Source organism: Choristoneura fumiferana, chromosome 20 (genome assembly GCF_025370935.1).
Source record: "Choristoneura fumiferana chromosome 20, NRCan_CFum_1, whole genome shotgun sequence".
Classification (NCBI taxonomy): Eukaryota; Metazoa; Arthropoda; class Insecta; order Lepidoptera; family Tortricidae; genus Choristoneura; species Choristoneura fumiferana.
Genome location: NC_133491.1, coordinates 15,247,438 through 15,274,318, shown reverse-complemented (window position 1 = coordinate 15,274,318; position 26,881 = coordinate 15,247,438). Strand labels below are relative to the sequence as shown.

At 38.8% G+C, this 26,881-nt stretch overlaps 2 protein-coding genes across 3 annotated transcripts; one reads left to right on the top strand and one right to left on the bottom strand.

The window, feature by feature from the left end:
* Positions 1 to 555: 555 nt before the first annotated feature.
* Positions 556 to 9,980, bottom strand: LOC141438890 (beta-taxilin-like). Its single transcript, XM_074102939.1, has 9 exons — positions 9,715 to 9,980; positions 8,339 to 8,559; positions 7,887 to 8,007; positions 7,242 to 7,439; positions 6,463 to 6,647; positions 5,230 to 5,329; positions 3,821 to 3,994; positions 2,872 to 3,009; positions 556 to 1,683 (listed from the first exon to the last, which is right to left on the bottom strand). Exons 1-9 carry the CDS (start codon positions 9,781 to 9,783, stop codon positions 1,204 to 1,206), a joined length of 1,686 nt encoding a protein of 561 aa, XP_073959040.1. The 5' UTR covers positions 9,784 to 9,980; the 3' UTR covers positions 556 to 1,203.
* A 1,942-nt stretch (positions 9,981 to 11,922) lies between these two features.
* On the top strand, positions 11,923 to 22,797 carry LOC141439114 (uncharacterized). 2 transcript variants are annotated; one of them, XM_074103252.1, is made up of 3 exons: positions 11,923 to 12,027; positions 21,083 to 21,264; positions 21,839 to 22,797. In XM_074103252.1, the coding sequence occupies exons 2-3, from the start codon at positions 21,108 to 21,110 to the stop codon at positions 22,051 to 22,053; spliced, it is 372 nt and encodes a 123-aa protein (XP_073959353.1). In that variant the 5' UTR covers positions 11,923 to 12,027; positions 21,083 to 21,107; the 3' UTR covers positions 22,054 to 22,797. The 2 variants fall into 2 exon arrangements, with proteins under 2 accessions (XP_073959353.1, XP_073959354.1); XM_074103253.1 differs by lacking the exon at positions 11,923 to 12,027 and adding an exon at positions 12,048 to 12,141.
* Positions 22,798 to 26,881: the final 4,084 nt, after the last annotated feature.

Genomic DNA, 26,881 nt, shown 5'->3' with positions numbered 1-26,881 from the left:
CCGCTAGGGACTAGTCGGTTCTCTTCGTTTTCCTGAAGATTCAAATGAGAAAGAAAAAGAAAACCGATAATTTGTTTCGAGTTCCAAACATTAGCAAACTAGTTGAAGTATATAGCGCTAGCTATCACGTTGCAATGTTATTTATTTATCACCAAACTCGTTCCATCGTAAAGAAGTTAAAGGAATGCAACGGAGATATAATCGTTTACCAGCTAATGAAAACTAAGTTCAATTTGACAGTAATTGACGCGAGGCTTTTGCTAGAGATTACAGAAAAATATACGATTATCCACACTTTAATAATATACGAGGCTAGACTTATATTCGTTGAGTGGTTAAGTGTAAGAAAAACTCTGCCTACTGAAGTCTTGAGAGTTACTATGGTGTTCGATATCCGGCCGGGGAGATATTTGTATGAATAATATGAATGTTTGTTCTCAGGTCTTGGATGTTTAATATGTATTTAAGTAATGTATTTATCTATATAAGTATGTTTATCCGTTGCCTAGTATCCATAGTACAAGCTTTGCTTAGTTTGGGACTAGGTCAATTGGTGTCAAGTGTCCCATGATATTTATTTATTATTTATACACTGTATGATATTTGATTTTAGGTCCACATGTGGACAATATTGGACGAATAGCACTCTGTCCAACATTGGATATTGTCAAATACGAAACAAAGTTTTATTTTTTTTTATTTATGAATTCTCCATTGTCATTGCCATTCTCCATTTATGAATTTTCGATTAGAATAGAATTGAAAAATCAGTAATTTCATAAATATTTTGATTCTCATTTTAAATTATATATGTAATAACTATCAGATTCATTTTAATCTTACCAATTCTATGGTATATCAATCATACCACAAATCACAAGCCAAAGAGTTTTTGTAACAAAAAAGGATGCTCCCATACTAACTAATTAGAACATTTTAAGACTATTAATTAGGCAATTTCAAATACCCTACCTGCAAATAGGTATCCAGATAGGTATTTTTTCATTATCTATTACGTCATTAAGAACAACTTTAAAAAAAAAACGCTTTTTCGTCAAATCCCTGATAATCGCAACTTCACTGTAATCACAACAAATCCTTTCACAGTAAAAGAAACTATGTTAATACTGAGCACCTGATTAATCGACCAAAACACTCTAACACCACTGATTTCAGATCCCGTCACATCACATCCTCATTTATTTATACATTTGATATTGGCTTGACTTCGGCTATGTGTGATATTTCATCATTTGACACATTAGAAACATCGGCTTCATTCTGCGTCCCGCTATCTATAACCTTTTCAATATCAACTTGTTCATTATTTTCATCAACAGACAAGTCTTGTAAGTTGATATTAGCATTGCTTATAGCTTGTATGAGCGTTTCCATTGCTTCTTCGTCTATCTTTTCTTCTAGACTGTCGATATCATTTTGAATGGTATCTTCTGTGTTTTCTTTGTTTTCCTCTTCTTTTTCTTCTTTCACTGGTCCTTCTGTCGCTTCTGTCGTGGGTTCCTGTGCCGGTTTGTCTTTCTTCTTGGATTTCTGCTTTTTGGGCTTGTCTACTTTGGGTGGCTCTTCCTTGGTACCATTTTTGTTGGTGAGAGTGTTCAATTGACTCTGTAGGTGCACTAAGCTCTGTCTGAGTTGCGCACAATTCGCCGCCATTTTGTCCACCTGAAAATCAATAGAATTATTTTATTGTTTTAAAATGTGTTTTGATGATGTTTGAAATTTCCCACATGGGGTTCATACACATCTGAAACCTTTGCGATTGCTGATCATACTTCTAGTCGAAGATGGTAATAACTTCTGATCCGCTAGCATGATTAGAACCTTATGACAACGGTATAACGTGTAAAGTCTATTGTACAGGTATGTAAATGAAATTTGCATTCATTTGCTGCCATCTTGCGTGGACTAGCGGAAATATAATAGCCAGCAACAGATAGCATCATTGACATAAATAATCAAAGGCATCAACAGATAAAAAAAGCAGCCATGCCTTCATCCAAAATATTGCATTGTAGAGCGAACGCTATGCGAAAGCATTTAGATTATTGTATTCTTATTATTTTCGTGTAATTTTTTCTTTAATTTTATAGTGTAGTTTTTAAGTACTTTTTGCCAAGTTTCTTGCGGCGCATTCTTCTTGGCAATGGTCTTACTGAAAGCGCTGGTAGTTTTAAAAATTACGTGTAAAAGTACCCATTGCGGCCTAATTAATGTATAAAAAAAAACTGTGTATAGAATTTGAATTCGAATTCAACACGGCTGAATATGTATTAATACCTACAGAACTACCAAACATAACTCGAATTATCAAATTCACATTTGACAACGAATGAGGGCTATCGTTTTTTGTCTCACTAGATGGCGCACTGTTGCGTGAGGTTTTTAAGTATGGCTTTCAAAGTCTGTTATTACGGGCGTGAAAACAAAGTTTAGATTAAAATAATATTTAATACAACTTAAAACCGTACCATAAAAATAACGAGCATGCCACAGTGTTGCATAGTCCCCGTTTTGTTCGGAAAAAAGGGAGGACATTCATTGCCCCGGAACGCATATTTGCCATAATTAATTTCAGATATTGCAAAATATTCACAAAATTATTCTAATTATAAATAAACCCGCGTAGCTCACCCAAAAACTATGAGATTTGACATTTCGGAGACCTCACGCTACACTAGCGCCTCTAGTGGCGAATTCATACGCGATAGCCCTCATAGGCGTAACAAGGCTCAGTTGAACTTTTCTCATTGACAAGGCATTTCCTCTCTTATTATTTATTCTATCCGTAGTCTCGTTCATGCTAAAAGCTAAGTGCAATATACGCATTGGATACTGATGAATATTTTGTACCTTATCATTGCTGGCTTTAGAAGGCGCGGGAGCGGAAGCGGGCGCGGGGGCAGGCGCGGGCGCGGGCGGCGGCGTCGGCACCGGCGGCCGCTCGATGTTGTGTTCCTTCAGGGTTCCCAGAAGCACTGTGCGCTCCGCCTGATGATTAACAGTTCAAGTTATAACAGAAATAATGGTAAAAGAACTACTTTTTAAAGTGCTACTCCATTACTGGAGGTTGGCCGTTGGCTCTAAAAATGTATTCCTGTCTTGAGTAATCCAGAACAGTTGTTCTGCACTGCTGATCTTGGTACATTCCCTAATATTCCGTCATCAGTTTCTATTATAATTTATAACAATACTGTTCACCTAAAACAGTATTTCTTTTTCCATTGAATTCCACCGCCAGTTGGCCAAACTCTGTCCAGCAAAAACTACGTTATTTTTGTTGTATTAACATCGACGCTAGTTGAAATACCCGCGCTATCGTTTACGATGCGCAATCGATTTATTCGACGCTAGTTGAAATACCCGCGCTATTGCGCAATCGATTTCGCACTATGATTTGATTCGCACTATGATTCGATTCGACTGAGCGTACGTGAATCGTACTTAATATGGACCCAGATAGGGGTCAACCACGGGAAAGTTTTTTTTTACAATCTTTTCTTTAGCTTGCCCTGTTTATTTATTTATTTGTTTGGGTCAAATCTTGGAAGCTAAATTTGACCCACTTTCAGCGGTCCGATTGACTTGAAATTTGGCATATATATTTCGTGACAATACAATAATCTGGTAGTGACATCTTGGTGGTCCTGCCAGGATCGTCTCCGCAGGAGGAAACTCCTCAACGGTTAATAGTACCGACATGAAATTTGGTACGGATATGCAGTTTAGATGACAATGCAAGTATAGTCATCGAAAAAGCTTGTTTTAAAAATGCTTTTTTGAACAGAAACTTATTTAGAACCTGCAGCGTGCGGCACAGACTCTGCATATGAAGCAGCTGGCGCGCGGCGGCCGCGGCGCGTTCCTCGCCGGCCTGCCGCTCCCCGCACATGTCTAACAGCGCCGTCTGCGAGGTCTCCCAACGCTTCTTCCACGAGAGGGACTCTTTCTCGAGCTTCTTGATCTTCTTTGACATCTGGAAACAATTGTGTAAACGCTGTTTCAGAAATCGGCGGATTTAGTAAACAGTTAGTTTATTCAGAGCTAAAAATACTAGTGAATCTGCGAGCTATGCTATCGAATTGAATCAGAAATGAGGAGATACGTAGAAGAACGAGGATCTCATAGTCAAGCTGTCGCGTCTAGCGCAAACCGCCGTGACAACGTCAGTTCTCTTTATATTTTGTCGCCATGATGGATCATGCATGACCAAAGATTATTAGTGCCTATAGAAATCATTGACATGTTTATTAGTAACAAAATAACATGATATTTACATCGATATTTCCAAAACTTTAATTGAAATAATATTATATTATGGCATCCTACCTACGGACATTTAAATACTGTTTACGGTTTGTGCTAGTGCTGTATTCTGACATTGCATTGTTGATGCATTGGCCATGGGCACACTATATAGCATGGAGAACAAATCCCTTCGGCCGCGTACGTAACCGGAGTTTCGTAACCAGTTGCGGAAGAAAACTTTTATGGTCTTGTTCGAAACCGGTTGCGAACGAAAACTATTTTGTTTTTATGCGAAACCAGTTACGAAAGAACACTTTAGTGAACGAACATTAGTTGTTACAGTAGCTCCTACTTTTGTGTAGCTTTTAAGCAGAGCTTCGTCAACACTGTGATGGCCTTTGGGACCGAAAACTTCTCGAATGGAGACCGGCTGATATAATATTGATGCCAAAAAATAGCCCCAACACAAACAATGAAAAGAGAAAGATAGAAATCCAAAATTTAAACTAAGTACAATGAATTAATATTTGAATAAATAGGTAGGTTTTTAACAATGTTCAGCCAAAACTACTGGGCCTAAATGCTTAATTATTTATGCAGGACGTCCTATTATCACGTAAGCGAGTGCTAAGGATGGGTTCGTGAAAATGTAACCCCTATAAGGTTGAAACAAGGAATTGTGTTTTACATGAAAAATCTAATCCACCGAAGCTACATACGCAATTAAAGGCTGACCAGAATTATAAAAAAACCTCGCCATATCGCGGAAAACAACTGGTAACACTAAATTCAAATGTCTTTGGCAAACGTTGTTTGCGCGTGGTATTTTAAAGTGTTATTTTGTGTTTTTGTGCGTTAAAATGCCGAAGATTATCCATAGCCTTGGATTTTTTATATTCCTGGTCAGCCTTAAAAGATAGTTACTTTTGCGCGGTCAAAAGCGTTATTATTACAGCAACGTACCTTCTCCATCTGTTCCTTGAAACCGCCGAACACCTGGTTACTCTTGACGAGTGCGTTCTGGAACTCGTCGTATTTATCCGTATACACGCCCAACTGCGATCTGTTTATATAATAAATAACAAATTATATCCAACTTTAACCCTAAGGCTACATATGCACTATGCCGTTAACCACGCGGTTATAGCGTGCCGTCCCTCTTCAAAGTATCACTTGAGAAAGAGACAGCGTGCTAAAAAACGAACCAAGTGAACCAGGGATCTCAAGCTTTATAGTCAGATTACTTAGCTTTCTGAAAGGTGCAAGCCCAGGTTTGAAACCCACGATCCTCTGTTAGACAGATCAAATAACTACGCTACAACACACTAAAGCGCAACGCATACGGGCGTGTGCGAATCGGGTCGTTTCCGACGCTTGACCTGCGCGTTCAGACAGAGAGCGGGTCGGATCGGCGACCAACCACATTGTCAGTATCAGCACTTCGATATATACTGCCAAATTCACTTGTGTACGTCGCACGCGGCATCCTTTGACAAGAGGCGGCGCGATACAAACACCGCCCGTTGCCGCTCGGCCCGCGCGCTGTTTGTGACGACGGGTGACGGCCGTCGTTGTGATGTCGTCCATATACCGCCATGTAAATACAGATAGCGCGCGAGTTGAATGCAGTCGGGGCCTGAGGTGGAGGGCGGGAGCCTCTCCCCCCGCTATACGCACGCCTCGCCGCAGTCGCCTTTAGTGGAGTGCCTGATAGCTGTCGTACACGTATTATTTTTTGTTTTTAATGATGACTGATCAGAGTCCATCAAGTTAATCGTTCAAAAAGACGTGTTTTTATTCATCGTGTAAAATGTAGAAACATAATTATGTATGTAAAACAGGACTTAGCACGAAACTTCTGTTTCCTTTTTTTTTCTTGACGGTTTAATCGACCACGATGGATGCAACAAATAAAAGGTAAGGTGCTAAGTCCTGTTTACTAATACATAATTAATTGTGTTTAAAGCGCGAAAGTTAAAAAAAAATATGTGACAATTAAAATAACATTTCCTTTACATATTTATCGACATACCTTCTGTATGTCGATAAATTCGTCATCATTAATTCTAATAAGGTCACATCACTATCGCATTCCTGAGCTCTGCACTCAACTCGCGCGCTATCTGTAGGCCTGTCCCGGTCCTGACCCGGCCAGCTACCGACCCGCACCCATCGCCGATTGGATTCTCAATATACCTGAGAGCAGTCTCCGTCCCTTGCAGTTCCATGATCTTGGCGGTGCACTGTTCCACGATGACCTTAAGATGCTCTGTCTCGGCGACCAGCCGCTCCTTTTCCGCCTGGTGCTCCAGAGCTGCCTTCTGGAGTTTGGCGTCCGACAGCTGGGACTCTAGCGCCATCTGCTTGCCCATTTTGTCGACCTGGAGGTATAAGTGTCGAGTTGATTTTATATTCCAAACCCTTTTGGCAGTTTAGGCCAATTTGAGAAACGACAATCAACAAATAACCACACCTTTAAATTACTTCTCCTACAAAAGGAAAACTTTTTTAAATGACCTTGGCCACTTTTATATTGATATCAAACGTTTTGGGATTATGATCATAATTTAATAATAATAAATGCAAAAGTTACTGTCCGTTTGTCTGTCTGTTACCTTTCCACGCTAAGCTGCTGAACCGATCTCGATTCAATTTGGTATAAAGATAGATTGAGACCCTGAGAAGGTCATAGGATAGTTTTTATCCTGAAAAACTGAGTTCTCAGGGTATAACGATAAACGAATTTTTCGCAGACCCAATCGTGAGCAAAAGCTAGTTTATAATATTTGTAGAAAATTTGAAACTGTAGGCCTCCCACTAGATGGACTGATGACGTTGTGAGAGTTACTGGCAACCGGTGGATACAAGACAAGTGGCAAGTTGTCATTCATTGTGGCGTTCTAAGGGGGAGGCCTTTGTTCAGCAGTGGACGTCTTCCGGATGATGATGATGAGAAATTTGATGCTACGCCTTACCTGTTGTTCCCTAAGTTGGTACTGCTGGACGACGCTCTTGAATTTCTCGCTCATGCTGATATTGTCGTCGCGCAACTTGGCGTTCTTCTCATTGTTCTGCTGCAGGAGGGTCGTTATCTCAGTCAGCGTGTTCTGGAACTTGGCCTGGGTTTCTTTGCGGCGCTCTTCCTCCTCGCGGATCTTGAGGAGAGATTCTTCCTGTGAGAACAAATTGTTATTACAATTTTTTTTTATAATCTTTATTTAATTAAATGAGCCTTGTTCTTAATTTTATTAAAAAGCCGTGGTAGCCTAGTGGTTTCACCTATGTATTCTCAAGAGGGTTGTGGGTTTGATCCCGGGCTATATATTGTTTACTAGAGTTGCCTGTCAATGCTCTTATTTTGTTATATGAATAGAGTTCAACCCAAAATTCAGAGCAAATGTGTGTACCGTCGAAATTTATCATGCGCTTTATGGTGAAGGAAAACATTGTGAGGAAGCCCGCACACCTGTGTGTGAAGTTCCCAATCCGCAATCAACAGAGCAATCAGATCAGCCAACCTTTTTGACTAGATTTTGGAAGATTTTTGTGGATTTTGAAACTATCTTTAGGTTGCCAGTCCACAATAATTGCAACTACATGTGCAAGATGATGAAACCAACCTTGATGGCCTTGTTCTGTTTCTGCAGCTCCCGGCAAAGGCTCTCGAGCTTGGACTTGACGAGGATGGTCTTGTTGAACTCATGTTGCAGTTGCTCTTTCTCTTTTAACAGGATCGCATACCTGAGGTCAATGAACACAAACAATGTAGCGACATTGTTAAAAATATATATTTAGTCAAAATTGGTGTAATGTAATTAATGCATGACCCCCAAGGAATTTTATAAAGAAATTTAATATTTATTAATATTTTTGTTTTACCATTTAGTCGGGTCCACACTGAGCAAGCATCTCAAGGCAAGATAAGGCATGACTTGGTACGATACAGGGTTCAAAATCACACCGCAATGGCTGCCTCAAGAGGCTGCCCACACAACAGGGACACAGCAAACAAAACTCTTTGGCCAATATTTATTTTTTGGGATAGAAAAAGTTTTCTGGTCAGGAACCATACCTCTTATCAGATTGTTTGATGTAAAATTGCAGTTTCTTGTTGTCATCCGCAGTCTGCACATACTTCTTGCAGACGAGGGACAGCTTCTCTTCAAGACTCGGCACCGAGTTCAGGGACTTCATAAACTGTTCTACATTCTTATCGTCCTTCTTACCACGGTCTTCTTTCTTGGATTTCTTTGGAGGATCTTGAGGGGGTGGCGTTGCAGTTTTTTCCTGCAACTTTAAAAAAATAATTAAATATGTAAATCTTTTTATTCTACTAATATTATAAAAGCGAAAGTTTGTGAGTCTGTGTGTGCATGTGTGTTTGTTACATCTTCACATGAAAAGGTATAAATAGACAGACAGACACACTTAAGCTTTTATGATATTAGTAAGCAATAATAAGGATTGAACTCTAAATTTAACAGAAATATAATATAAGAATTGTACATGGCACCAATGGCTTTCACTTTCATTCCAAAAGGGCTTACAGTACTAAGTATATAGTTATATGAGATAAAATGCAAAGGATCGAATATATAATGATGACCAGATGGCTAAGTGGTTAGAGAAACTGACTACGAAGCTTGAGGTCCCAGGTTTGATTCACGTGTTGGGGCAGATATTTGTATGAAAAATATGAATGTTTGTTCTCGGGTCTTGGATGTTTAATATGTATTTAAGTATGTATTTATCTATATAAGTATGTTTATCCTTTGCCTAGTGTCCATAGTACAAGCTTTGCTTAGTTTTCGACTAGGTCAATAATTGGTGTCAAGTGTCCGATGATATTTATTTATTTAAAGTAATTAATATTAATTATACCCAGTGTAGTAACTGTTTTGCTATTCAGCCTTGGTTAAGGCATTGAAAATTATAATGATATTTTAAACATTGTATTTCTTTTCCTTTCCAATTGGTATGGCATGGCAGTGTAGTTTAGTTGCTACTTTCAGCAGAGTAAATTCCAATAAGCAATAAAACTAATAAGGCTAATATTATCAGTTGAGATTATAATAATGAATTTATGGCGTCATGGCAACATTGACTGTTACACAATGGAGTTCAGGGCAACTTGGCATCGAGTTATCGTCAACCATAAAAGAAGAAAGCGCGGAACGTGCTTTAGAACAGAAATATCATAAACATTCCCTATCTGGCATCATGCCAAGTGAGTTTTAGGTTAACTGTTTTACCTGTTTTAAACCCAAAATCATGACTAAAGTTTAACCTACTACCGCTCAACTATATAAAGACACTTATTTTTACATAATTATTGCGTAGCACCTACGAATATACGACAAATTTTCAGCAAATTCACGAAACTAATTTACCGACATCCGATCGCATTCTATTTATAAATCAGACAAAAAATAAAAAGTCTCAACTTACTTCACCATTTTTCTCCGGTTTCACAATTTCAGTACTATCTTTTACTGTTTCTTCCACGGCTGCTTCCATATTTTAATTTTAAAATTTATTTTGAATAATCTCGTACTCGCTAAACAACAATACGAAACGAACGAAATCGAACGAAATAAAAATGCTGAATACGTTTACTGTAGTAAAACTGTCAGCGTATATTTTTTAAATAAGAAGCCCTGTCGCTATACATATAAAGCAGATATTAAAATAAATTAGAAACGATTAAAAAGACTATAAGAAAGGATACTAGCATTACTATACTAGCTAGCTTCGGGCGCTGACACACGCTCTTATCTGTGGCACACTCGTGATACAGATACGATAAAAAGACTGAAAAAAAACTACAAGCTAAGATTTATTCAAAGGATTTATTATTTGGTTCATTTTTACATATTTAATTAATTTTTTTTATGTTATTATGAAGCACCTTATACTTGCTAAATATCAGGCCAAAATAATAAAAACAATTTTGCGTAAATTTCCAGAGCGAACTAGATTTTGTCGGTTTTTGCTGCTGGGCTGCTATAATAAATAATTAATTGTCCTGTAGTAGAAAAATTTAAGCAAATGTTTCAAAGGAAATTTCAAATAAAAATACTAATCATTTATTATTATTATTATTAATTAAAGGTTGGCTGGAAGAGATCGCTCTTAAGCGATAAGGCCGCCTATTGTTTACCTTGTAATTTTCTTTCTGAGTACCTGTTTTCTGCATCCCTTACTATTTCTGATGCACAATAAAGGTCATTGTATTGTACACTAAAACTACATAAAATTTGTATTTTTATTACTTAAAATTATTATATGGAACGACTGTTACGTTCCAAATAACCATTATGCTACATTTACACCCTTGCCGAGGCTTGCCAAGCGTCTGCAAACTCCAAGCCTATACAAAAGCTTGAATGCCATTTGCACGCTTGCAATGCAAGCGCGTCAGTGTATTCCGGACAGGCAAGCATGGCAGACGTGGATCTCGATGTGTCTTCGGCTCTTGTGTTGAGCTTGACATATTTTTATTTAAAGAAAAAGGATAAAACTCCTTCGTTTGTCCAAGCAGTCATAATTGTCACAAAAAAAATATTTAATATTTACGTCCGTACGGCGTGATGTGAGCTCCTGTCCAACACGACACTAAACACGAGCCAACGTGTAATGCTCATTTACATCCTTTTCGAGGTTTGCCAAGCGTCTACAAACTCCACAAGCGCGTCAGTGTATTCCGGACAGGCAAGCGTGGCAGACGTGGATCTCGAAGTTGCTTCAGCTCAACAGAGCTGTACCGATTTTGATGAAACATGTCTAAGGACCATTACTAAAACCCTGATTTCAAATAAAAAAAACCGCATTCAAATCGGTCTACCCGCTTAAGACAGACACACCACACACAGACACACATGTATAGCGGTTAAACTTATAACATCACGCTTTTTGTTCGGAAATTTCATCGTTAGTCCAAGCACTCATCATCATCTCAGCCGTAGGTCGTCCACTGTTTGACATAGGCCTCTCCCTCCCGGCCTGCATCCACCGTGAACCCACGGTTTTAACTAGGTCATCCCTCCATCTCGTTGATGGATGTCCTACGCTGCGCTTGCTGATCCGCGGTCTCCACTCGAGAACTTTTCGGCCCCAACGGCCATCTGTTCTCCGTGCTAATATGGCATGCCCATTGCTAGTTCAACGAGCTAATTCGCTTGGCTATGTCGGTGAACCTTCTTCTACTTATCTCCTCATTTCTGATTCCAAGCACTCATAATGGTCACTAAAATGTATTTAGTACGGCGTGAGCTCCTGAACGATACTAGACACGAACCAACGTGTAAAACACATCGCAAGCACTTGCTGCATGTTCCTTTGATCTGTGTTGAAAAACGGACACCGGCCCGGATCGGCGGCAAGTGCTGGCAAGCTCACGCAAGCCTATCCAAACGGGCCGTTTACACACTTGTGCTTGTGAGAGCTTGCCGAAGCTTGGCAAGAGTGTAAATGTAGCATTAGAATTAGGATTGAATTTGACGACAAAGCCTAAATGAAATTCGCCTGAGACGAGAGTAAGAGGGACGGCATGATAAGAACTTTGATTTTTGAATTTCGTTGTAGCAGGTAGCAGTGGACCCCCGCCTCGTTTTTAGCAAGTTTAACGTTTGCATTTCTAAAAAAAATTAAAATGAATGAATAGAAGTTTTTGTAATTTGTCACTTGCAACATTTCTTAAAACCGTTTATCTTTCTCTTTCCCACTCACGCATTCCATCAAAAAGAACGAAACCGGGTGGTGGTGAGTAATCTTATTCATTGATTTAAAATAATTATCAAAGCTTTTCCGCATTGTAATATAAGCGCAACTGTCGCGTTTCCGTTAAGTAAACGATTTTTGTGCGTGTCGTTCTAGGTGAGTCGTTCAAAGTTGTTTTTTTTGTTTCCAAGCCAACTACAAAAAACGTTCGATATCAGTCCGTTATTTTTCAAGATTTCGTAAAGGTCAATGCGCTTTAGTGTTGTAGGTGGATGCTATTATTCTGTCCGGTATGGATATATGGGTTATTTGCTAAATATAATCCAGATAATATGTTTTTTTTTTACTTTAAATGGTCGTCTGACACCTGAAAAGCATGGCGCGGTGGAACAAAGAAGTCACCGTTATGGGACCCGCTTGAACGGCCGTCTGTGATAGATTGATCTACAGTTATGTATCTAAAATTACATTATAATTGCCAACTTTCACCATTATACCTACTCATTTCTGGAACGTCGGCTACGTATCATGTCGTGACACGTAAAATTCGATAATGCTTAAAGTTTTCCGTACCTATTCGTATAAATGTTGAAGCTACTTTATTTACCATTTATTTACTTTTACGATTTCTTTATTCACGTTTTTGTTTTAAAATTTGACCACATATTTTACGAATAACAAATTTTTATGCCCTACCTTACTACTATGACTATGTAGGTATGACACATAGTCACTACTTTGAAAAAAAAAATCCAATCAATATGTGACCCTTAAAAAAAATATTCACAGTCCACTCCAGTAAAATCGATTTTGAGATACGAGCTTTTTTAATACTGATGATATGCTCATTCATAAATTTGTATATATTTTTTATATAATCTAAATATTTCTCAACTGGTTTATGCTAAATGTTTTGATACGCCGTTTCCCAAAGCATGCATTGAGCTGGTTGTTGATATTAAACATTCACAAGTTATCTGTTAATATGTGAGATATGAAAGATAACTGGCAACAATGAATGTATTGAAAACTGGTTAAAAGAAGGGATATGTTATCAGGACTAATACTAACTTGAAAACATTAATTTCATAGGGGTTTAACTTCCACTTTGATAACAGTTCTAATTTTTTAATTAATTCATAATTAATTCATTGCATATTAATTTAATAGACAACTGTCCAGTGGACCCTTGTCATAGTAGCTGTTACCTACCATTTATTAATTCTAATGTTTTAATTATTGTTAAGTAGGACTCATTGATGAAAAAGAGTTGGTCACATTAATAACTCCAACCAAAAACCAATCTTAATTTGATTGCTTAATAGCGACATCTCTTGTCCGGGTGAGCAGTTAGTTCTGATGCGGTGCTGAAAGTTTCTCGATGAGGGCTAAAGCATAGATGTCGCTACTGTTGCTGCTGAAATGACTAAATAAGAAACAAACAAGCTGAGAAGGAATGTGGTGCATAGGAGAAATTTGTGTCTGTACTCCTGTCCAGTGGTGGTGTAGTGATATAGCACGCAGCACGGAATGCTGAGGACCTGGGTTCGATTCCCAGCGCTGCTCTCTTTCTGTGTTTTTTGTGCATTTATGTTTTAGTTTGTGTTTTCGATGTGGATTTTACAGGATGACCGTAAAAGTAACAAAATTTGGAGTTGAAATAAAAAATTACAAAAGACTCAAAAACCAATCTTATATAATTTAGGCTTGATATCCCGAAACTCCTTATTTTATCTTTCTGTTATTATAGGTATATTCTGGAGTCCGGTGTTTTTCCTGGCAAAGGCCTGTAGTGATTTCCATTGATCTCTATCCTTTTCAACTCTACTCCAATTGCAACCTAAGTACTGTTAGTTTTTGTATCTATTATATCTAGTATCCAAATAGGCAACAGATAGGCAACAGATAAACATACTTAGAGAAAGCATAATGCTGAAGCGTGTGATTAAACCGTCTGCAACCCTTGGACATAAATTAAACATCCAAGACCCGAGAAGAAACATTAGTATTATTCATACAATTACCTGCCCCAGCCGGAAATCAAACTTGCAACCTCAAGCTTCGTAGTTGGTTATCTAACCACTTGGCCATTTGGTCGTCAACAAATGTCACAATAGTTATATATAGTATATTTATATACCATAGCAAGAAATTGAAAGCATAACTACACTGTTCCATGGCGTTGATTAAAGTTCATAAAATTGACTAGTGCATAGTTTGTGAACATGATAGCCAACATGTTGAATGCAATAAGGGTGCTGGTAAATTAAATATTAATGCACAATGCACTGTTGTTTAGGGTTGGTTGGGTTTTACCCGGTTTTCCCTTTTTTAGTGTTACTTTTCCCCTTCTATTGACATTCAAGCACTAAGTCACTTTGTTTTCAATTATTTACGTCTGAAACAAAAACCAAATTCCTATTAGATTTACAAGTAAGGCCACTCAACTCCAATTAAACTTTACTATGTAATTAACTCTGCTTTATTTGTTTTATTTCAATAAAACCGGCACAATTGTTTTTAAACAGTTTTAACTGTTTCCTTGTTTTCCCTTTCCTTGAGTGTAATAGAGCTATAACAATTCTTTTACGGTGTTATACCTTTATATCTTTGGTTGCCCTACGCAATTGACCGTCCATATTAGCACACAGATCGACCATTATTATTCCAATGTATTTCCTTTCGGTATGCATTACCTTGTGGTCTGACTAATGTGGACTGTTCGCATTCCAAGCCATAAATACGCTCTTTATGTACATATAATACCTACTGCTTAGTTATACTTCCCTGGTAGGTAGTACCTATTTGAAAATTATTATTGTAGGTATTACAGGGCTTATTACTGCAATGTTTTCCCGTCAGAATGCAGCACTTAGCACAAACCGTAAACAGTTTTTTGAATGTCTTAAATGTCCTTCAAATATGGAAGTATGTGTGCTTGTTTTAAATGATCTAAGGTGCTTGTAAATCTTTCCCACTAATAATCTAACCAACTTAGAAAGAAAAATCCCCGACGTCATTTCATAGTTTAATACTTGATACATATCTCCAAAACAGTCTTTCAAAGTTTAATACTTATACATATCTCAAAAACAGCTGAACCGATTTTAATGAAGCATAGCTATCGCAACGCAAGGAAACTCGCGTTCACATAAAAAACACACTTGCAATGACCGCCGTAAATGTACTCGACGTAATTTTCTTAAATTCCAAATCCTATTTTGAGGATTTACCTGGTGAAATACCATATAAATGATAATGGTGATAGTAAAATAGGTAGTGACCTAATGACTCGAGCGAGAGAAGCGAAGCGACGGGTAAAGGCTTAGTAACATACAATACAAATATTCTTTATCGAGCACCACAAATCATAAACATAATAGGTAGTTGGCGTGTCATAGGTACATAACATAAGTCACCAGACGGACTCCCCCGCCCTTTGCCCTACCCACCCTTAATGTGACGTAATTTAGGATTGATCCTTGTCGGCCATGTTTGGATAATTTCATACGAATAGCTCGAATGGTCATGCAACATTTCTCAAAATAGTCTTCTTCCGAAAAATGTCTCTTTCCTTAAAAACAGCCGTACTCGACCTTTTTCTGTGTGGGCCACAAATGTAGTACCTAATGATGCAGCGCTTTGGGCTTATAACTTCTAAATTGCATTTTACCTTTTTATCAATATTCCCACATCTCAAAACTTCTTGGTCTCAAAATACCTAAACTTCAAAATCACTTTCAGGGCAAAACAACGTATGCTTAAAACAACCAAAAGTTAAAATACCTAAATTTGTACGTCCTCCCGTGAAAAAAAAAAATAGGCATTTTGCCGTTTGGGTGTTTTCGGTTTGAGTTGTGTTAATATTTTGTCATTTCTGTCATTCGGTATTTGAATGAATTGTGCATTTCAATCTTTAGGTATTTAGAATGACATTTTAAGTCAGTCAAAATGAATTTCGTTCATTTTAATATAAGAGACAATTTGACATTTTAGGTATGGCTAATAATTTAAAAATTAGGGGTATTAGTGACTAAGGTATTGTGAGATTTAGTGGTTTTAAGCCCAAAGCGATGAAGCGGACGCAGAATTCATTGTCAACAAAAAAAATGTACAGTCACCAGCACCAATATCTGACACAACAAGCGTGCATAAATATCTGATACGACTCTATTTCTAGGGCCGGAAGGACGTGTCAGATATTTTTTGCACGCTCCGCTGTGGCAGATATTAATGCTGGTGACTGTACTTACCTATATAATTTTTATGTCAGTCGAGCCACTCAACTCACAGAAGCTTGGTGGGCCGCAGGTTGATAGCTGCTTTAGAAACAACTTTATCAACTTATTAACTTAGTCCTTGTTATGGTTAAGATTTACTTATATTAAAAGTCTCCATTGTGGATAGATACTCCGCGATGGTTCGCTTCCGCTTGATCACAGCCTAGAAGGAATCCAATATAATTATTTACAAATCGTCACTCGTTCACGTAATTATAAACCTTATCTTCTGAGTCATTGAGGCTAAATGTAAACTGATTATATTGTAGTTTTTCGTCATACATTTCAGTTAGTCACAGTCTAATGGGAAAAGTGACTGATCGAATCAATGAGTCAAATAGTTGTTTGATTGTGAAATTAGTGGGTACATTGCAAAGATTTAGTAGAATATTAGAATAAGATACTTATAAGTATTATTATGTTGATTATCAAAGATGAAATTCGTTACACAGATAGTTTGAGTTCCGGACATAGGCTAGTTTTTATCCCGGGAAATTGCAGTTCCCGCGTAATACCTACTGATAAACCAATTTAATTACTTTTTAAAAGCAAACATCACATATAGTCGTAATTTGTATAAGATAAAATAAAACACAATTACGTCATTGCCGTTCACATATAATCATTACCATTAATACAAAACAAATGGTAATGATGACGATGGTTATGATGAACATGACTTCATATATTTTTGTTTACTGAATACTAAGCCTTAAAGAGCACCGCCAGCCATTTTTTTGTATTGTTCACAAAATACACAAGCCTAAATAGTTTCAAAGTGTGTAATATTGGTTTGTTGTTGGTAATGATGCAAAAATGTGACAAAGCGTCCACAAGAAAATATAAATCCAAAATTTCGCCCTTCGTTAGATATTTTTTTTATTTAATTCACAGAAAACCCAGAACGTACTATCGCATATCGGGTGGTACACTGAACATTATGTCCGATCAATCGGTCATACAGGAAAAAAAAACGACCTAATGGCCCGACTGATCGGACTACAAGGAAATGTAATCGTCCTGTAGTTCCACACTCGGGCTACGAGAACTTTCAAGTTCGATCAATCGAACCAACATTAAAAAAAAAAATTCGTCGTCCGATCAATCGGACAAGCCGATCGGACCAAGTGACCTAAGGGCTATTACGAGTGCTACCTTCATTATAGATACAGAATGTTTTGCTTAACTATCGTTATTCTGATTTAAGAAATCTACTAATTAATAGACAAATTAGTATTGTATGATCATGACAATATTCTCTTTGTATTAGGATTTATCACAGTGGTATAATATAGTCTTCACAAAATCGCATCGTTGATTTTCCCATTGTCAATCCAAACAATGCACCTCACCTACACTTATTCCTCAGGATATGTCACCTAATTACTATGATAACGAGCTTTCTTAATATGATAATTAATGTTAATTGAAAACATGGCGCTATTCACTATGACCGTCTCATAGTTTCGCCATTCTTAGCAGATGTTTCCCAGGCTGGAACGTTAAGAGGCCATATGGTCTGTAGCTGTTGCTTGTCACGAAGATTAGTCGGTTACTTTATACTTATAAAACGCCAAATATCTCCGACTTTCTTCATTTATTTGTTCGTCGGGTCCCCGTTGTGCATATTAAGCGTTTTTCTTCTCTGTCGCTCCGTAGTTAATTTGTTTCGGCCAATAGGTAGGTACGTCCACATACTGCAACGCACGAGCCTCCTCTTAGAATGGAATAGCTTGGCTACAGTTCCCACATGGACCCAGTGCGGATTGAGAACATCACGCTCACCATCTAAAATAATCTAAATTAAGTAAAGTATTTTGTACCCGAATCCCGGTCGCCACGTGACAGCAGGGCTACTACGAAACTCGAAGTTCGTATCGTACGTCCCTCTCGCTCTCGTATTAAATATTATAAGTGTCAGAGGGACCGCACGACACGAACTTCTAGTTTCGTAGTAGCCCTGCTGGCTTTGCATAGTGTGGGACCAACGGCAAGCAGTTTGTAAAGCGGTACTTTAATAATAAACTTTTTTTTCTTGAGAGTTGAGAGGCTGTGGCTGCATTTCCACCAGAGATATGCGAGGATGTTTTTTTCATGAACCAATAGAAACCTTCATTTTCCTAGCCTCGCTCCGCTGAGAGGGTGTTTCCCTTCAGTGCTGTGCTGTGAGAATATAGGTTACTGAAGAGTTTCTATTGGTTGGAAAACATATTCCTCGCACGCAACACATCCTCTCACATCTCTAGTGGAAACGCTGCCTATAGGTCAAACCCCTAGGCTTTTTTCTCGCTCAGTGCCGCTGTCATAATTCGCAGCTATCTGAACTCTTTATCATTATTTGTTTACCAGGAATACCTACGTCTCGAAGCATTTTGTTTACCTATGTAATTAGATGGCACCATTCCAAGAGTGCCACCGACCCTCTTGTGAAACTAGGTATGACGTCGATGAACACCGTCGTAAAAATCGTATGTCTAGGTGGTCTAGATCGAGTTAATATCTAACACTAACAAGGTTGTTAAGTAACTCATTTCGCCGAAAAACTTTTTTTACAAATGGTTCGTTTCGCAAATGTTTCATTTGGCCAAATAGATTTTTATTCTGAAACTGAAGTATTCAAGATATATTTCAAGACCATTGTGTAGATAGAACAGAACCTCTTTGGTTAGGTTAGGGAAGTTTTATAAAAATTCTAAATATTCACAATTTCAAAATACAATAAAATGCCTTTGGCCCAATTAAAAATTAAATTTGTGAAACGAGTCATTTGTAAAAAAATGTTTTGGTTCGTTGAACAGTGAAACGATGTCCACTGCTAAATATAGGATTGTTCTTCGCGTGCCATTTTAACCCGGCCATTTACAGTTGACCGTCTTTGACTTATCTCATTGATTCTAAAACCTTCACACCCTATAGATCACGGGAGAATAGCTTGTTTGTTATCCAAATGGATTCATAATTTCCATGCCATCATCATCACCTTTAGTAGAATTTCGATGATTCTTGCCTATGTTTTGTGCCCTTTATGGGTTTGTTTCACCACTCCCTGATAAGGTTCTGTATCTAAGATACTCTGTCTCTGATTCTGATTAATCAAGTGACGTAAACCAAGAAACTTATTTCATAGATTTATAAATCTGTCACATAGATAACAGGAACTTAACAGCGAGTTTACACAGGGTAAGTCTTGTAAACGTTGAGCCTTTTGTGTCGATGTCGTTCACTAATCTCACGTAAAAGCATGAGCAGACGGAACAGTTGGATTACAAGATTAGACATTTTAATGGCTTCGCCCTATTGTCGTAAAACATCTCTACCGTAACGCTCTGTCGTCAAACCAAACCTTGCGTTTGCTTAGTCCGTTATAAGTTAAAATGAATACACTATTTTGGGTGAGATTATGCGTTTATGTGGAAATTATCACTTAACATTTTATCATTTGTCAGAAAATGTTTGAAGCAAATGACTTATTTTTCAGGGTAAGAGTAAGATTTTAATATGCAAACTTAATTCCAATTCGTTTGCTATGGATGACTTTGGGGGAAACAGTAACATAAGGATGATAATGACATTCTTGGTCTTGTTTACATCATGCATTCTGTTATTTTAACACTAATTGTAGCGCCACGATTTGTCTGGAGTCCTTGCGAATAACTAATTTTACAAAGTTTCTATATTCGTTCAGCAATATGGTATCTTTATCTTGATGAAAATATACCATCAAAAGCTGCAAGTACACTTTCCAATTTATTACCTTGAGCGTGGGAGGTTGCCAAAGCAAGAAAGTGGCCAAGTCCGATGAGTTTGGAGTTAATGGAGCTTGGTAGACAGTGAAATATTAGTTGTCAACAGCTTAATTATTGCCTATGGTGCTATGGTATGGACAAATTGTATGTAGGATTAAAAAAACTATGCTTTATAAGCATAGATCTGTATTTAGCATAATTCAGCTAAAATGATGATTTTCGGTCGTTTCGAGTCGATTCCCACTGTAACCAAAGCCCTATAGTAACCGGTTTTGATAAAAGGTGTCAAGTTTGCACCAGGGACGACTTGTGGGCACTACTAATGACGTCATGCCATTTCGGATCCAATATGGCAGTAAGTTCATCTCGTGTAGCGCTAGACGGCACAATATTAATAACCGACCTAATAGGAGACTGATTCACAACCGAAGTGTTCCATAGCCTGTACACTTCTCACAGCTGGGCAGAGGCTCAGGGCCGTCTTTTACCTATGACCATGAATGAAAGAAATAAAGAAAATACATTTATTCGGAACAGTGACAGAATAATTACATAAAAGAAAGAGAAAAAAAAAAACAGTGCTACTGTTCACGAAACGGACCCACCTCAGCATAATGCCGGCTCAAGAGCTGGCGCTGGTCTTCCGGTGGGACCGTGAGGCCGTCATTGCACGCTGCACGTGCGACCGGACCGTGCCTAATTGTGAACGCGACTGTCTATGGTCAGGTCATGTAAATAAGCCCCTATACCAGGCGGGGGCGGGGGAGCACTTTCACCCTTATGCAGTTAGTGTTCTATTGATCCGCACCAAGCGGTTTTTTTCATCTTTCATAATGCGAACTGCTAAGGAATGGAATTCGCTCCCGTCGTCTGTATTTCCGGATAAATACAATCTATTCATAGGGCTCTTCAAGGCTAGAGTGAATAGGCTGTTACTGAACCATTGAGATACACCTTTGGCCTCATCTGCACTTAACATCAGGTGAGATAGGGGTCAATCACGGTCAGTTTTATGTAAAAAAAATATATACCTACTTGACTTTTACTTAATATTTTGTAATATCTTTTCAGAAATTAAAACAAAGTAAGATTCAACATGACTTCTACAAAGTTCAACGTTGGTCTGGGCGATGACGCGAGGAGCTCCAGCAGGGTGCTGCGCCCCCCTGGCGGCGGGCACACTGACATCTTCGGGGGAGACCCGGAGCCACCGCGCGGCCGCCGCCTCAACCCTGCTGCTGCTTCCGCTACTTGTAAGTAGCCCGGTTTCCTGTCGTCTCTCATCAGCCTTCCGAGCATCGCGGTGAAGCGACTCCTAGCGCTATCTAGTGAGCAAATATAGAAACTAGACATCCTTCATCATGCTATCGAAGTTTCTCAACTCGGACGCATACGAGTATATACAACTTCTGACGCTCTTTCTTCGGACTTGGTCCCCGGACATAACACGTGCCTGGAGAAGTGGAGAGAAATCTCTATTGTAGCCTCTACTTGTTTTATGTTTTGGCTCAAGTTCCCACTAACTCAGCCAATGAATAGCTGGGAGGTTCTGTGTTTTTAAGTGTTGTTTCGTCATTATCTTCTGCTAACTAGTATTGTTGGTTATACGTGCGAGATGATGCTCTTAACATTTTTTTAAAACTGAAAACAGTATCAATGCTGACTGGTTTGTGCAATGTTGTCGCGATATACCCCTCTCACGGTTATTTACTACCATACCATAACGTAGTTAATAGTTTTAATACCCGTGGGAGCATGTTTTAACCGAGCGATCGATCATATCTACTGTCATTAGAGCAGCACTAATTTATCCTCTAATTATTTCAGCTCTGGGGGAATACAACAGGCAACCGGCTAACGGCACAACTCCGAGCCAGAACGGTGGACAAGAGACGCCCGCCTCGACGCCGGAGGCCGCTCCGGAGGCCACGATCGAAGCACCGGCTCCCGAGCCAGCCAAGGCCGAGCCCGCCAAAGCCGCCCCAGAGGCCCCGAAGCGCGTACGTGTCCCTCCAGGAGGCTTCTCCTCGGGACTCTGGTAAAACTGCACTACTCAAGCTTGGTTTCGTGGCGTTAATTTCTTCTCGCTGGGACCATATTTAGGCTTATTAATTTTGAACGTGCCTTTGCGAAGTGAATTTTCGGTTTAGTTTTGGCCCAGGTATTGAACGGTGGTCCCGTGCTAGATTTTTTAGCGTTTCCGCTTCAGCCAAAACAATTGGCCTTGTATAATCCTCGCAGAATGCAATTCTAATACTGAACAATTAACATTCGGTACTAGTATTATTTAGGAGATTACTTCATATTTAACCCTCGCGATGTCTAGCTTGCGTCGGAGCATTTCGCTAGCCAACTCTCTATTAGAATTATTTCTATCGTCACAAAAATTTTAGCAACTCTTAAGCATTTTGGCCAAAAACGTATTTATAAATGTTTACATTTGGGTTCCGTGCCTCACAAAACTTCAAGTTTTAAGCTCGCAGAGCGAACATTCCCGAATTTCTAGCTGAGATGACAAGTCTGATAGTTTACAAAATACTTGGTATGGAGCCCTTAGTTATCGTTTCTATATTTAGTGTTTTATGGAATCTTTAAAGTTTTGAGCTTTGAGTTCAGCTCAGACTGACTTGTGCCTCCACGTTGACGTTAATGTACTTAAACTTTAAAGGTTAGGCTCGGTTTGCAGTTAGTTTTTATTATAATTGATGGCCTACGGCAAGGAATGCGATTATGTATATTGATAATTATAATTGTATTTTTATATGAATTAAAACGACGTAAAACAAGGTTTGTCTTTTATTTTATTGTGTAAGGCGAAGGCTAGACGTGCAATATAAGTACTGCGATCCATCAATATGATCCATATAAATGGTTTTCAGTCTTACGTAATATCTTGCTTTGTAAATATCCTACTTATTATAAACGTGCTCGGTGGAGCGAAGATCTTCGCAGGGCGGCTGGCAAGAGCTGGATGAGAGTGGCCGAAGATCGTGCTCAGTGGCGTGCCATGGGAGAGACCTATGCCAGCAGTGAACGAACAGAGGCTGATGATGATGATGATGATTATAAATGTGAAAGTTTGAGTTAGTATGTTTGTTACTTCTTCACGCTGAAACGGCTGGACGGATTTGGATGAAATTTGACAAAAAGTTGTTTATAACCTGGATTAAGGCGCTGTACGTAGTGAAAACTACAATTTTAGAAACTATTTAAAATATACTTACACAATACTTACAACTGCAAATTTTTTTATATGTATATTTTCAGTGTATTAGCTAGTTTTTGACTTCATCAAAAACACGATTGCTGACAAAAACTCGATAGATTATTTTTTTTGAAAAAGAGCCTTCATTTACACGTTAAACCAAATATTATGAAAACTATTATGAATATCAACACAAAATTTGCTTTATTAAATAGTTTTTAGTAGATTTAGATTTATGCTTCATAGATTTTCAATACGTTGAGTACATCAATCATACCAATTTATTTCGTCTTTGGCAAAATAAAACGGTTCTAGCGCGCGGCGGCGGCCAAGTATTTCCAGTCGCCAGTACACGCGTGTACGTAGTCGACGACGGACCTGTGCACATTTTCTAACGCGCTAGTACTACTTTGAGAGCAAATAATATGGGTAATCGCAGTATTAAAAAGTTAAGCGAAAGAGGAGACGCATAAGTGAACTCAGAGCACATATGAGAAGCATTAGAGTACCTAAACGGTAAGTACTACCACACACTAATCGACCGGCCGGAGTCGGCCGAGTCAGCAGGGCTACTACGAAACTCCAAACTCGAAGTTCGTGTCGTGCGGTCCCTCTCGCTCTTGTACTAAATAGTATAAGTGTCAGAGGGACCGCAACCCACGATCTTCGAGTTTCGTAGCAGCACTGCTGAGCGGATTTCACATTCGTACTACGACCGCAAGCTGGTTGGCGCGGGCCTCGGCTGCTCATGGAAGCGGACGGCTTTGTCCAGATTCTACCGCGACTGCCATACAAATTGTAGGCACGTTGTACAAACCTATACTACTCACGGCGAACCTTGCGGCTACTATGAAACTCGAAACTCGAAGTTCGTATCGTACCATCCCTCTCGCTCTCGTATTAAATAGTATAAGTGTCAGAGGGACCGCAACCCACGATCGTCGAGTTTCGTAGCAGCCCTGCTGAGCGGATTTCACATTCGTACTACGACCGCAAGCTGGTTGGCGCGGGCCTCGGCTGCTCACGGACGCGGACGGCTTCGTTAAGATTCTACCGCGACTGCCATACAAATTGTAGGCACGTTTTATAACCTATACTACTCACGGCGAACATGCGGCGAACCTTGCGGCTAACTACGAAACTCGAAACTCGAAGTTCGTATCGTACCGTCCGTCCCTCTCGCTCTCGTATTAAATAGTATAAGTATCAGAGGGACCGCACGACACGAACTTCTAGTTTCGAGTTTCGTAGTAGCCCTGCTTGATCCCTTTGACAGTTTCACTGACATTTCTGATAGTAGATGCAACAGTTTCGATCTAAGTTTAGATTTTCTCATTTTTTGCAGGCAAAGGTAATATCTTGCATTCAGCCAAGTTATTTAACATAAATTATTTTAATAAAATAAGATGGTTGCACTTGGTTGCACTAGTAAATTATTGACAAAAACATGTACTCCAACTGCAATCCGGCTGCAAAATGGGAGTTTGGGTGCAGTTATTGCGCAGTTAGTACAACTGCACCAGCATTGGACCCGACTGTCAGAGGACTGCATTCCAACTGCCATTTTAGGCAGTCGGAGTGCAGTTCTTACGCAGTTCTGATGTAGTTCTGCCATTTTACAGCCGGATTGCAATTGGAATGCGGTCCGTGTGTACCAGACCGTACATTACGACGCCTACCGCCTACCTTATCAGCGACTTATTTATTATAGGAATTCGATTTGTAATTTACCTTCACGTAAATCAAGATTGGTTTTTTGGAATCTTTTTAATATTTTTTATTTCCATTCCAATTTTTTTTCCCTCTTACGGTCATCCCGTAAAACCTGAATTGAAAATACAAACTGAAATATAGATGCACAGAAAAACCAGAAAAATAAGACCAGCACTGGGAATCGAACCCAGGTCCTCGGTATTCCGTACCGCGTGCTATACCGCTACACACTGCCGGTCAACCACCACTGCTGGTCACTGCTGGTGGACCAGCAGTGGTGTAGCGGTATAGCACGCGGTACGGAATACCGAGGACCTGGGTTCGATATCCAGTGCTGGTCTTATTTTTCTGGTTTTTCTGTGCATCTATATTTCAGTTTGTATTTTCAATTTTGAAATTAGTTTGTCTTTAATTTTTTCTCCCAAAATGTCATATATCATCTTTAAGTAAAAGTGAAATAAAGTGCCCGGTTGAAGTGTAGCCTTTAGAAATGGACTTGAAAAATGTATCAAAGAAAACGAAATTCAGATGTAGAATTATGAAAAGGAAACTAAAACTACTGAAATTAACAAAAATAGTAACTGGTATGACCAGATCCAAGGTCTCCATGTCACGTGTCGAGCACAGTGTATATTTGCTGTGTGGAGTGGTGAAAATCATCACCTCAAAACAGTAATCATACTTATAGATGATACATTTTGGGGAAAAAAATGAAAGACAAACTAATTTCATTTTATATGGACTGGTTACTACCCGAAATTGTTGATTCCCGTCGAGCTCGGGGAATGCCACTAAGGGAAAAAGAATCTTCATGAAAAATAACTGTAGAACCTCCTCTGACTGAAGAAAAAGAACTTTCTTCTACATATCTATACTTTTCAAGCGACGAAAATAGCGAAAACATCGCTTCATGCTCCAGACAATCAACTTTTGAATCTCCTCTGACTTAAGATAAATAACTTTCTCCTACATATCCATACATCTCAAGTCATGAAAATAAGAAAAGCATCGCTTCATGCTCCAGACAATTTGGAAGAGCTATAAATTTATTTAAAACTAATTGTTGCCGTCGACTGCGTCCGCGCGGAATCCGATTTAGAGCAATTTTTTATTATATCCAAAAATATTTATTTTCCGTAACATAAAGTATCCTAAATGTTGATCAGACTAATAAGCTATCTAACTAACTAATTTGGCTCAGGGACCCAAAGAGGTCTTGGCCTCCGAAACAAGAGCATGCCATCTGTCATATCTATCTATCGACCTATTCAGTCTAAATGTCTATCCATTACCTACGTTACAAATCAAACTGTGGGCATGAAGAGGCATAAATAATTGTTTATTACCAAGACTATTCATATTAAACGAAGATTTTCTTTATTAAACCAAAAAAATGTGTAATTATAATTTTAAGGAAAAATCCGGAATTCACATTAACCAGAATACGGATACAAACAGAATAAGGCCGTCAACGGGCTGCGTGACAGACGCACGAGGCGCCCGCGATTCGCCTCCACCGCGTCGTCTGCTTCACCCCTCAAATACCGAAAATTCTTCTATAAGCGCGCCTTAAAGCAGAATACTTTTTATCCCGATATTCCACGGATAGGGATAAAATCTAAATAACAACCGCTGGGCTTAGACATGAACGAAGGCAAAAAATGTAATTAAGTGGAAGCTTGCCACTAGTACACATATTTGCTGCTTGTACAGTCAGCAGCAAAAGTAGACTTTGTTTTATATGTAGATCATTTTGAGCACCAGAACTGCTCATCCACTTCTGCTGCTCACTGAACAGCCTAAGTGGACATTGTCTCGGGACATGAGGCATTACCATGGAAGCAAAGCAGTGATTCCACCATAATGTTTAAGGAATGATTTTCGTTAGGTGAGGTAAATGAAGCATTTCTATTGGGTAATGAATGAAAAACACATTATTGATGGAAACGCTG